At 40.4% G+C, this 13,108-nt stretch overlaps 1 protein-coding gene across 1 annotated transcript in view; it reads right to left on the minus strand.

Annotated features, from left to right (window-relative positions):
• CDK13 (cyclin dependent kinase 13) overlaps positions 1–13,108 on the minus strand; it is a 46,896-nt gene that overhangs the window by 13,050 nt on the left and 20,738 nt on the right. Inside the window, exons 5-7 of the mRNA XM_084857810.1 lie at positions 12,028–12,198; positions 6,858–7,047; positions 5,026–5,082 (exon numbers count right to left, since the gene is read on the minus strand). Coding sequence (XP_084713936.1) covers positions 5,026–5,082; positions 6,858–7,047; positions 12,028–12,198 — 418 coding nt within the window. The remainder of the gene's footprint in view (positions 1–5,025; positions 5,083–6,857; positions 7,048–12,027; positions 12,199–13,108) is intronic.

The raw sequence follows: 13,108 nt of genomic DNA on the forward strand, positions 1-13,108 counted from the left end.
TAACCGTTAGAAGCAATAACAATATGGTTGGGTTATTTTAAAACAGAGAACTGAGATGGTTTATAAAATTTAGTTTTAAAAAGCAACATACCAGTCGCTGCAAAATAGAAAACTAAGAGAGCAATCCTATCTAGATAGGCAGCCGCCTCCAAACTCGGAGATGACCACCTATCCAAAGCACAGCAGGAGAAGCATGGAGGGGATCATTCCCTCTGCTACTACTGCCCTGCGTTTTCAGCTAGACAGTCGATTGTGGCTGTCTAGCCGCAGGAAGACAGAGCGGGGAAGGAGGCTGGTGTATGATACATAGGATGTGTCATGCAGGCAGTTACGCTCTCCCCGCCCCAGAACACCCCCAGCCACGCCCCTTTCCGGCCACTCCACACTCCTCTTGTGAGCGTGGAGGATGGGGCTGTTCAACACTGCCTCCGAGGCAGTGCGGAAGTGCGGGGAGGTCAGTTCTCCAGGAACCGACCTCGGAGCGTGGGCTCTGAGGTCGGTTCCTGGGAAACAACATATCCTATGGCCGTCTAGCCACTCTCTAGCGGCCATTGGATTGCTGCCTAAACGTTCTAGGGCACATAATGTAACAACTCTGCTAAAACTAAGCAGGTTTGAGCCTCGTCTCAGTGGATGGGAAACCTGTATATGCGGCCTTGAATTCTAGGTGGGATATAACATTCATTAATTCACTCATTCATTCATAAATAGCTGACAACAGGAATGTAGGTAATATGAATGGCACAAGGGCAGCTAGGCCATATTGTACCACACATTATGCTGACCAGAGATTTCTATGATTCAAAAAATCTTACGAAGATGATGGGCAATACTGGATTGGCTAACTGCTACCATGCCAGCGTAAGTAATTAAAGGCTTCTGCATGCTCGAAGTATACAACCACAGGGGCGGTGCACCATGCCTTGCTTCCTTCCAATCAGCTTCCCCCGGAGGTGGGTAATTCTGATGCATCTCTGCATCAGGTATGATTGCATCCTGATGCAGAGATGCAGTAGAATTATTTGTCCTCAGAGGAGAGTGCCTATTACGTCTCTGGATGTCACTGCTCCTTCCAAATCAGGAAGCATACTCAGAACAGTGGTTCACACAGAGACACTAGGTGGGTGGGGGCTATTTGTATACTTCCATACTTTCATACACTTTGTAAAAAAACTTTTGGTGGAGTGTAAGACTGAAATGTACCTCAAAATTAGAGGAACGTTTCACTCTTGCAACCCCACCAAACATTTTTGGTTCAAGAAAAGCTATCAGAGATTTAGGAAATCCTGGTCCAGCTTTCACTGAGGCAGTAAACGTGGGCTCATAGGACTAGAGATGTTTGTGGGGGGAAACAGAAATTTTGGAGGAAAATTGACATAGATGCAATGCCTAAGGTTATTATACTGCTTTAACAACATAAAACACACAATTTATAAAACTGTAGTATCTGGCTTATTTTGGAAATTTACAGAACAATCCTATATTTTTTTCAGAAGGCCCATTCTGTTTAGTGGGGCTTACTCCCAGGTAATTGTGCATAGGGTTGCAGCCTTAAATATAAAAGCCATAGCTCTGTAAAAGCTAAAAACATTGTTTGCCAGCTGAGAAGCAGGGAAAAAAAGTTAACAGAAACCACAAATTATGTAGTAAACAAAAGAAAGTGGGACCACAGCTCTGTGGTAGAGCACATCCTTTGCATGCAGGTGGTGCCATGTTCAATTCCTGGCATTTCTAGATAAGTGCTGGACATATTCCTGCCTGAAATTCCGGAGAGCTGCTGCCAGTCAGTGTTGACAATACTGGATCAATGGTCTGACTCAGTGACTAGGTTCACACAACACGATAACCCACACCCAAGGGTTGAGTGTAGTCTGTTGTTTAACTGTGGGTTATCATGTTGTCTGAACCCATCCACACCCATCCCAACCACCATGGTTTGGTAACCACAAACAACCCACAGTTCACAACCCAACAACCCAACAACAAAACATGGATTCTTTTCATGGGTTGCTTGTGGTTAAGAAACCATAGTTCGTTAATGCAGCTGGGTTCAGACAAAACGATAGCCCATGTTTCAACAACACCCCACAGTTCAACGGCAACCCAAACTCAACCCATACTCCACCACTTAGTGTGGGTTATCATGTTGTGTGAGCCCAGTCAGTGACTGGGCTCACACAACACGACAACCCACCATGGGCAGCCAGCTGAACCCTGCACAAAACATGATTAATTTCTGTGAACAAGCCACGCTGAGAACCCATGGCTTGTGTAGGGCTGTTCGATCCCATGGTAGGTTGACATGCTGTTGAACTTGGGAGAGCAATTTGATTGTGGATTGCTGGGATCAGCTACAGAACTGCTCAGCAAGAGCAGCAGAAAAGACCTTGCCCATCTTCACGATCTCTCCAGCCTCTCTTGCCAGCAACTGCCCCTCCCCAGATGCCAAAAAGGCACTTTGGAAGGACCATCACCCATTTGCCACCTTTTTTAAAAAAGTGACTCAAACTTACACAAATGGGTTTGTAATTGTTTTATTTTTTCCCATTCTTTCACAAGTACATACTTTCACCTGTCTGATATGTGTAGTCTTGCCTTGTTAATTTCCTAGTATGCTTCAGCTATCAGAGGGAGCTCCAAAGTGGAGTAGATAACATACAAGGAAATTGACAAAACAAAGCTGTATATAGGCTAATTTGCACACAGTTGAGAAGATCCAGAGGAGAAATATTAGTAAGAGAAAGGAGGGACCCAGTAGCACAATTCAGAAGCACCAAAAATGGAAAGAAAAGGTGAATGGAGTTAAGTGCACCGAAAAGCGGGGGGAGGCAATATCTCCAACTTGGCAATGTAATCCTCTCACTTTTAAGGGTTGAACTGACACTTCTAAGTATCCTCCTCCCATTCAACATTTCCCCTAGTCTCCAACAAGTCCAGAAAGGGGAGATATTGGCTCTGCCCCCCTTTTGCAAACTTGAAAAAACCCTGTCAGAGAACACAAAGAACGTTCCTCCCCCACCAAATGTTTCCATTTTCCCAGTCTACACAGGATGGAACACTCCCACACAAAAACACAAAGCACACAGCTGCCTAAGGTGAAAGACAAGAAGGCACTTCCCACCCCACCCTAATTCCATGTACAGAAGCCTATTTGTATTTATTCATTTCATTTATTTCATTTCTATACCACCCAATAGCCAAAGCTATGCAGGCATTTCCTTGTTCATTGGGGGGGGGGGGGGGGGCTTACATGCGTGCCCACTTTCCCCTCCACACTCTAGCCGTACACACGACCAGGAGAACACCTGCAGAGAACTAGACTGGCAGTGGAATCTTACTTCAGCACTTACAACAGGGTTCTTTACCACCCCTGAGAGCAGTGGGCCAGTTTAGGAGCTGTGTCAAGGACAGGTCACCATCCCTCAGCATGTCCTGCCTGAGTCAGCCATCTCACCCTTCTCAGGGTAGGGCTGACCCTAGACAGGAGTTCTTTTTGCACAGAATGTATTCAATAATGTGACCCCCACTCCACCCTAACCTGCAATCTAAAGCAAAAACTAGGCCACTCAGCTAATAAAAGTACAGGTTTAAAAAATCAACGAATTGCGTCATAGAGTAATTTCCTCCATTTACATTATATAGGAATCAAAGATTTTAGCACCAATGAATATACTTTCAACTATATGACTAACTTTTTTCCCTTCTGAAGTGACATTCTGAGAAATTGTATTAGAATATTTTTAAATGTGCAGATACTAACATTAAGCTATGAAAACAGAAACAGGATTGAGCAACACAATTTAAATATGATTGGAAAGATAAAAAGATGTTATATTCTAAAAGTCAGCATATTCATTTAAATATTATCTACAAAATAAATTAAACCCAAATTGATACTTTTTAATCTACCAGAGCAGACGATACCACCCTAATGGCAGAAAGCGAAGAGGATCTAAAGAGCCTCTTGTGGAGGGTGAAAGAGGAGAGTGCAAAAGCTGGTTTGAAACTCGCATGAAAAAAAATAAGATCATGGCATCTGGCACCATCACTTCCTGGCATATAGAAGGGGAAGAAATGGAAGCAGTGACAGATTTTACTTCCTTGTGCTTCAAGATCACCACAGATGGTGACTGTAGCCATGAAATTAAAAGACGCTTGCTCCTTGGGAGGAAAGCTGTGGCAAACCTAGACAGCATAGTAAGAAGCAGAGACATCACCTTGCCGACAAAGGTCCGTCTAATCAAAGCTATGGTTTTCCCAGTAGTAATGTATGGCTGTGAGAGCTGGACTATAAGGAAGGCTGAGCGCCGAAGAATTGATGCTTTCGAACTGTGGTGCTAGAGAAGACTCTTACGAGTCCCCTGGACTGCAAGGAGGTCAAATCAGTCAATCCTAAAGGAAATCAACCCTGACTACTCATTGGAAGGACAGATACTGAAGCTGAAGCTCAAATATTTTGGCCACCTAATGCGAAGAGAAAACTCTCTGGAAAAGACCCTGATGCTGGGAAAGACTGAAGGCAAAAGGAGAAGGGGACGGCAGAGGATGAGATGGCTAGATAGTATCACCGATGCAATGAATATGAACTTGAGCACGCTCCGGGAGAGAGCGCAGGACAGGAAGGCCTGGCGTGCTATGGTCCATGGGGTCACGAAGATTCGTACACGACTGAACGACTGAACAACAAATCTACCAGAAGCCTATTGGTCTATCATGACAAACTTAAGTCCCACTTTCAATGGATCTACTTCAAATATGACTAAGTCTGAATCCAACCCTATGTAAACAATAAAAACTGCTAAAAATACAAAATCCTTCCAATCTTAAATCAATTCATACCAATCTAAAATTGCATATATAAGCAAAGCCTATTTAAACCATGGAAGAAAGTTCAAAAACGATTTCCGGATACATTTACTAACGTGCATTTTACAAAGCTTCACATGTGTTTTATATTTTGCTTATATTTCCCAGAAAACTCCCCAAATGTAGGGACATGCAGGTTTGATTTAATATTAGACTTACCTCTCCTCAGAGCTATACAACCGGGCAAGCCCAAAATCTGCCAGTTTGATCTGCCCTCTAGTGGAAAGAGTAAAGATTTTACACAGTTTTTAATCACTCAAAAAAAGAAAAGAAAAAAGAGTGCATTCTGCCAGGTCATAATTATAATTTAAACGGTGCAAAACATTTTATGAGCTTTTAGTTATGTGTGTAGAAATGAAATCAGAAAATAATATAAAGACCTGCATGAAAAAAACATACTTGTAACTAATCTTAATACTAATAGTTACTTTTATAATACACTGTGTGTGACCATTAATGGAAACTGTGCTTGCCCCTGGTAGTTCTAAATAGCTATGTTTGTTGTTTCTCCATTTCTTATTATTTACTTTTACGTTGTGGCATTAACTAAAACTTTAACAGTGACATCTAACTTTTACAACATGATAGGATTGCCCTCAATTTATAGAGCTTATATACCACTTTTCAACTTGCATTTTCAAGTGATTTACTGCACAGTTAAAACAATGTCTAAAACAATTACAATACAGAAATTATACAACCAAGAATAGTACCAAACTAACAACAGAAAAACAGTACATTAGGAGGAGGGTTAACTCCTCAGGGTATGATAGAACAAAACGACCTTTACTTCCCTACAGACAGAGCAACAACAAACATATATGTAGTACCACCCTCGAGAAGTGTTACTGTGTAAGCAATGAGACTATTGTGGGTGCAGAACTGCTGTTCTAAGTATGCCAAAACAGACAGGACCTCACTGCGTGCAGATTTTTTTAAGTGGATCCACTGATCTGACTCCACATGCACACCCCACTATGTGCAGAAAACGGAACGTTCTGTATGAATGGAAAACAAAGTTCCACTATTCCACCTTCAAATGCACAGGATAACATACATGCAGAAAGCAGGCCTCTCTTTTGTCGTTGCAGATCCATTGTATGGCAGGACTTATTAACATATATCCCCTGTATTCATTATTGTACTTGCAGCACAGGAAATCCTAAACCTCGCTCCTACAGCCAAGCACCTATGTATCCAGGCTGTATGTGAACTGAACATAAGAATATAAAAGCAACCTTGCTGGACCATCTAGTCCAGCATCCTGTTACCAGGTGGCTTTGCAGATGCTTCCAGCTGAGAAGCCTGTGAACAGAGCATGAAGACAACTGTTTGTCCCCAGTATCTGGTGTTCAAAGATATACTACCTCTGAACAAGGAAGTTCTGTTTAGCTGTCATGGTTAATAAGCATGTCCAGGAAGTATGCTTCATTATGAAGGAAGAAAGCTCAAATAAGCATGGTATGTGTTTTTGCAGTTGCTTAATGTAGCTCATTTTCTTATAATGAAACTTTATGCAACACTCCATAGCCTAAATATAAACAAACTGTGTTAGGTTACACTAAGAGCTACTTCAAACTTTAGTTTCCTAAAAACTAATATCAGTCTCTGCACAAAAAAAAACCTGTGGGCTGGATGCAGATTTAGTCATAGTTAGAGTAGACCCATTAAAATTAATGGGGTAGAGTTATTAACTCCAGTCCCATTGATTTTAATGGGTCTACTCAAAATATGACTAAATCTGGCTCCAAACCTGTGTTTATACTAGGTATTCAGTGCGCTTTTAGCAAAATTACCACTTGAGCCACTCTTCAAACAACCCACTTAAGAAAAAGGTACACATTTTTTCCTAAACAGCTGACTTCTGCAGAGTAAAGAGCAGTATACTTACTATATGTACAAATAAAATCCTACTTCATAAATGAGAATTAGTGAGTTATTTATCAAGATATTTCTGTATCTCTGAACAATTTATAAAACTGAATGCTTACCTGTTATTTAATAAGATGTTGGAACATTTAATATCTCTGTGCAAGAAATTCTTCTTATGGCAGTAATCCAAGCCTTCCATCAACTGTCTCATGAAAGATTTAATATGACTTTCATCAAAATGAACCAAGCCAGACTCCAGAAGCCCCATCAGATCATGATCCATATATTCAAATACAAGGTAAAAAGCACCTAGGGGAAAATTGAAATAATTTCATATCTAGTTAGTTTAATTTTAGAGGACATCATTGATAGCTTCATTATCTAACGGTGAATTTTGCTCAGTTAACTCATTTCAGATACATTCGGCTATTGTTAGCAGGCTGTTTCACATACAGGCCTGGGGGACACTTCACCTCAGTTTTTGGCATGACATGATACTGCCACTTTAAGAAGTTCAGCCTGACATCCAATACAGAGATGGGTCTGGACACCTTGCATCTCTGGCTGAATGGGATAAGCACTCAGCAAGTAAACTTGTCATGAGGTCGTTAGTATTTGGTCACATATCCAGGATGGGAATTCAGCTCATGATTCAATCAGTCGCACTAGTTTGAGCACCTCACAATTAGATTATGCACTGTAATCAGAAACTACGCATGAATGTACCCCTGGTACAGAGTGGCATACCTCTTAAGGTGTTGCATAATTAGTATGATGGTCAGGCAGAGGTTCCCCACCCTTAACTTATCACCTTGAACACTTTATGGGGGGATAGAACTGGCACATGTGTTCATAACACAATTCTACATTTATTACATTTATATCCCACATTTTCCTCCCAAGAGCCCAAGGTGGCATACATGATCCTCCTACTCTCCATGTTATCCTCACAATAAGCCTGTGAGATAGGTTAGGCTGAGAGTCAGTGACTGGCCCAAAGTCATCCGGTAAACTTCATCACAAGTGGGGACTTGAACCCAGATGTCATCAGACCCAGTCCAATCTTCTAATCACTACTGTCAAGTTCAAACACCATCTTAACCTCCACACCCATTTTCATGGGTGTTCGGGAAGAAAATACAAAAGATATTGCAATGCAATATCTGTTTTGGAAATGAGATAAAAGCAGGAATGTTGGAATGACATCCAGGATATCATTCCAATTTGTTTTAACTAAAAATAATTAGAACAAACCAGTTTCTCAAGTTCAGACATCACAAGGAACAGTGGTTAGTTCTGAAGTGGAAGTTTTCAATCACTTCTGTGCATATGAAAAGGAAAAAAGGGAAAGGGTATGTGCCTAGCCTTCACGCCAGTTTGTTCCCATAATGCTAAACCATGGTTTCATGTTATATCTTAACTGGATTGTTTTGGAAGCCATACCAAGGGTTCTAAAATCCATGTAGCAAGATAAAATCCCAAAAGAAAAAGAAAAGCAATAAAGGAGAAAAGGGCAGAGCTACTACTCAAGCCATCTCTAATGCACTCTACTAGCATTTGCACAGAACAGAGGACAATGCACATCATTTGTTTAAGATGAACAGATCAAAAGTAATATTGACACATGAAGGTATTTTTCCGGATTGCATATATTAATTTATATATGTAACTGTTCATATTTGTGCACCATATCTCCTCTCCAGTTTGACTGCAACTATCTATAGTTCACAACCTATTATCCATTCTCATGAAGGAAACAAAAACAAGATATCCCAGAAACTTAAAGTCAAACTTTTTAGCCAGCTCAGGACTCAAATCACTTCCCATCAGGCTTAGGAGGCAGAGTCAAGTTGGTATTCCAACTTCAGAGAATACTGCCATAAATATACATATCAAGTTTTGCTGGCTGCATTCAGTTGTCACACTAAACCATAGTTCTGCATGACAGGAATGATAAGGAACAAGCCTCAGCAAGCCTCAAGGTTGCACACTCCTACGCTCCTCCCACTCGGCTAGGAAAAGGAGTTTGAAATCCTGTGCTTCCACTTTTGCTTAACTGCAGTTCTAGGTCCAGACAACACAGTAAACCCATTCCACTGCTATATCTCAATACTTAAGGAAATATTGTAAATGTGTGTTTACATCTTTCCTGGCTCCCTTGAAGCTTAGACTTAAAACATAAAATGTAGAATTGTTTCCTAAATGTTTTCACCTACCATTCATTCCAGTATTTCAATCTCCAAGGCATACATCACATTCCTCTACATTTTGCATTTCTCAGACGAATACAAGAAAAATGCAGTTTGCTGCAACCGCGAAACAGAAGTTCTACATTCCCTTCCCTCACATACAAAAGGGGGAGCACCTGAGCTCACTGCAGCTCATGCATACAACCATGATTTTGTATTATACCTGGAATTGTATCTAGCTTAACTGTTCTAACCAAAACAACAACCCAAAGGCATCTTCAGTTTCCTCACTTAATTTCTTTACAGGTTTTTAACACCTCTATAACTTAGCTCACTGAAAGTCCTTGGTAGGAAGAAGATCCTTCCATCATGTTGGAAATGCAACAGGAGACTGCAGTAAGACTCTTCAAAGGTCTAGGGTTATTTTGAGCCAGTGTAAATTTACAAATGTTCTCTTTACCCATCATAAAAATAATCAAGATCCAACCAATAAAAATATGGGGAGTCAAGGAAAGAAACGGAATATTATCAGCCCAAAAACATTTTCTGAAATCAACTGCCATCTGAAGTATATCTTCAATATGTCAACAGTAGTACAGAGGTGAAAGCTTTCCATAATTTTACTGTGTGTCTATAATGTCATCCACTCATACTGTAAGGCTGTCCAACCACAAGGTAAGGGGAAAAAAATTAAGGGTGGAGCACTTTCATGATTAATGTACTTCCTCTAATTCCATCCTCCTGTGTTCACACTACTAAAAGCTGCTGAGAGAAATCCCTTTCTAAATGACTATCTAATCATCAGTTACACTGAGTTTGCAGATCCCTAACAGTCTTCCCATTAGTTTTGAGAGACCTAAGTAAAGTAACTCATGTACAATGAGAACAGAGAAGGAACTCTGCAGCAAAGCACTCTCTGATGGTTAGACAACTGCCACAGGCTTGCAGCAACACCATAGAACATCTGCTTGATGGTGGAAGGAAGCAACTTATACCCAAATAATGAAGTTCACCAGGACTATGTTCTGCTTTGATACACAGGACAAAGACTCAAAACCCTTTCAGGAGTAAAGCCACAGACTACCTCTCCAAACCTGCAGGAGACAGTAACTTTACTATCTCCTTTAGCTTAATGGTTTGGGTTGATAGGGCTACAAATTGATTACATTTCATTCACAGTTCACTAATAAAGTTGTTATGCTAGGATGTTTATCTTCAGCGCTTTCCATAGAATGCTTCTGAAGTGGCTTTTTGAAAAGCTAATAAATGACTGATGAAATAAAAAGCTCAAGTATGATAAGTTTATCCCACTTCAGCAAAGTAATTCTGGTAGATGAACAAAACTTAACCTACCTAACCACTACCTACAAAAGAGGGCATAGATAAAAATACCTATCACACAGGTGATTAAAAGCCTTGAAAACAATTCAGACCAAATCACAAAGACAGAGTTTGAGGAGACCAAGCTTATCTTGTGCAATCTTCCATTGCAACCCTCTGTCCACCATCCACCACTGCCACCCCAACCCCCTCCCCTGCCAACATGGACCTAGCAATTCAGACTAGTATTCCCAAAGTCAGAAGCCATAAACTTCTCTTTGACCCCCAAGATGGCAATCAAACCGGGAACCATTCCAAATACCTGGATTGCCATCACCCTGCTCTAGTTCACAATACACTTTTAATCCTCACACTATTTCCCAAACTGAAGTTTCAGAAAGTATCTGTGTGTACAATCTGATCATCACCCATTCAGACACTTACCTGAACCCTAAACCAGCCATGTATTTCACAACTTGCTTGGTCACCACTGGTAAGCAGGAATTCCATGAAGGAGAATGAGAGGGCTTGAAGAAGAAGGATGGAGTGCTCCACTTGGTTTGAGAGCCCACTTGGTTTCTGTGCTAACCAGAGATGAAGAAAAGCCCCTTTTTCCACAACTGCAGAGGACTGGAGAAGGAGGGACAGATTGCTCCATCCCTCTTCCATCAGTCTGCCTGGTGGAAGGCTTTTTTTCTTTTATTTTTTTACTAGCCTGCTATGAGGCTGGCTAGAAGCTTGTTTCCATACTGGCTAGAGAGGATGGGAGCATCCCTTCCTCCAAATCCAGCATAGAAACAGGCTACTAATCTTGTAGGAGGCCAATAAAAAAGTTTGCAGGCTAGTAATATCTGTGAGTTTATTTACAAGATTGCTATATACCACTACTAGCACTAAAGAAATGCAAAACAATGTAACTTGCTCCAAGGCTTGGGCAAAAATGTCTGGGAGATGCCTGTGGGGGGGTGGAGAGTGTGCACATGTGTACACACATGTGCAGCCCCAGCCCCCCCCCCCACACCAGACACAGCCCTTGAGGCCAAAAAGGTTGTGCACCCGATTTAAGACTTCCCCACTGATATTAAAAGAAGCCTTAAATATACTGTATGATAGTATAACAATGCCTGCTCTGATCTAAGCTCATGCAGTTCTTAACATTAAGACAAAGATTGCCAAAACAAAACAAAAACTGCCACAAACGAAGAAGACAATGCCAACATTAGTGGAAATGCAAATATTAGTAGATCTTCCTGAATCCAAATACTAAGCACATTTTTCAATTTTGATGCAGTATACCTAAGCTTTATGACTGAATAAATCTGACATTTCTTCATAATGATGTGTATCTGCTCTGAACATTATATTCTGGCCTGAGACTTTGTTTTGCTGCTGCTTAATTGTGCTATGAGTTATTATACTAAACTCCATTGTTTATTTTATTTTATGTATTTGTGATTGTTCACATCCTTGGATGTTTTTACAGGTCAGAAAGGTGGGATTAAAATATTCTACTAAAACATATAATGCTTAAAAAGGGCCAAAATAATTAAAAAAAACTCAACTGGACAGTAAATGGGATGTTAATATCCTCCTCATACAACCAGAATCAGAATTAATGCAGACAAAGCCTTATACAATTTATTTTTAAAGAGACTATGTTTACACATAAAGAATGGTTACATTACATCTCCATAAATGCATGTTTTAAAATTACCAGTGTTTCTCTCTAAACAGTAAGTTGCATTAAAATCAGTACTGATAACGTTTGTGTACATCATACCTTTATCTTTCTTGAAATCTAAAGCATCTTCCTTATCTGTTACTATTTCCTTCATGTTGATTATGCTTTGGTGATTAAGTTGTCGAAGAATCTTTATTTCCCGAATAGCTGTAATTGGAAATCCTTCCTTCTCATTATCCAACCGTACCTTCTTCAGTGCCACCATTTCCCCTAGAAGACAATGTTTTTATCCTATAATGAGCTCATTTAATTTAATAATTTAGAATTGTTTGTAGCTTTTTTGTGCAATGCTATAAGAGCTCCAAGTCATTTCTAAAACTGGAAGTCCCCAGCCCTTCCTTTTACTGCACAAAAAAATGAAATTGGGCATATTCAGCACACAGTTTCAATGTTACAACTATGTAAATAAAATTGCAAGTTAAATCACCCCTATTGCCTTGAAGTCACTTCCTCCTATCCTTTTAGCATGCATGATAGCAATCTATGTCAAAAACAACTATGCAAGGTATAATCCAGAGAAGCCAATCCACAGAAAACTTTCTGCATGAACACAGTCCCCAGAATCCTAGTTTAACAGCTATTTACTTTTGCCCACTTATCTTTAAGCAGTAGGTGGAGAAAGCTGTTTTGTGGCTATGCAATGTTGGACCAAGGTATACCATTTAGAATTAAAAGCCTATGCAAGCACTATGTTGAATATTCAAAATTAGAGGTGTGTTAGCCCAAAACCCAAACCGGACTGATTAGGAAAGATTCAAGAGATGTCCAAATCAAAGCTGGGCTCCTGCAAAGTGGACTGAATCTAATCTGAACTCTCCTCAAGCTTTATCAGTGATTGAGACTGACAGAGACCCAGAGAGTATGTATGCAAAAATGAATACATTTCTCCCCAAGCTCTCCAAATAAGGAAAACACCAGAGTTGGGAGAGGAGGTGGTAGTGTAGTTTTTTGACTGACAACTCTAGCTTCTAATCACGACTGATAGTTTTACCAGGGCTATCCAATCCTGGTGCTTTGGGGGAGGGATGTTGAAGTAATCAAGAGTCTGGAGCAACTCCCCTATGAGGAAAGGTTACAACTTCTCGGACTGTTCAGCTTAGAAGAAAGGCAAGTAAAGGAA

Source organism: Heloderma suspectum, chromosome 5 (assembly GCF_057233095.1).
Source record: "Heloderma suspectum isolate Gila_16-S chromosome 5, 16-S_ref, whole genome shotgun sequence".
Classification (NCBI taxonomy): domain Eukaryota; kingdom Metazoa; phylum Chordata; class Lepidosauria; order Squamata; family Helodermatidae; genus Heloderma; species Heloderma suspectum.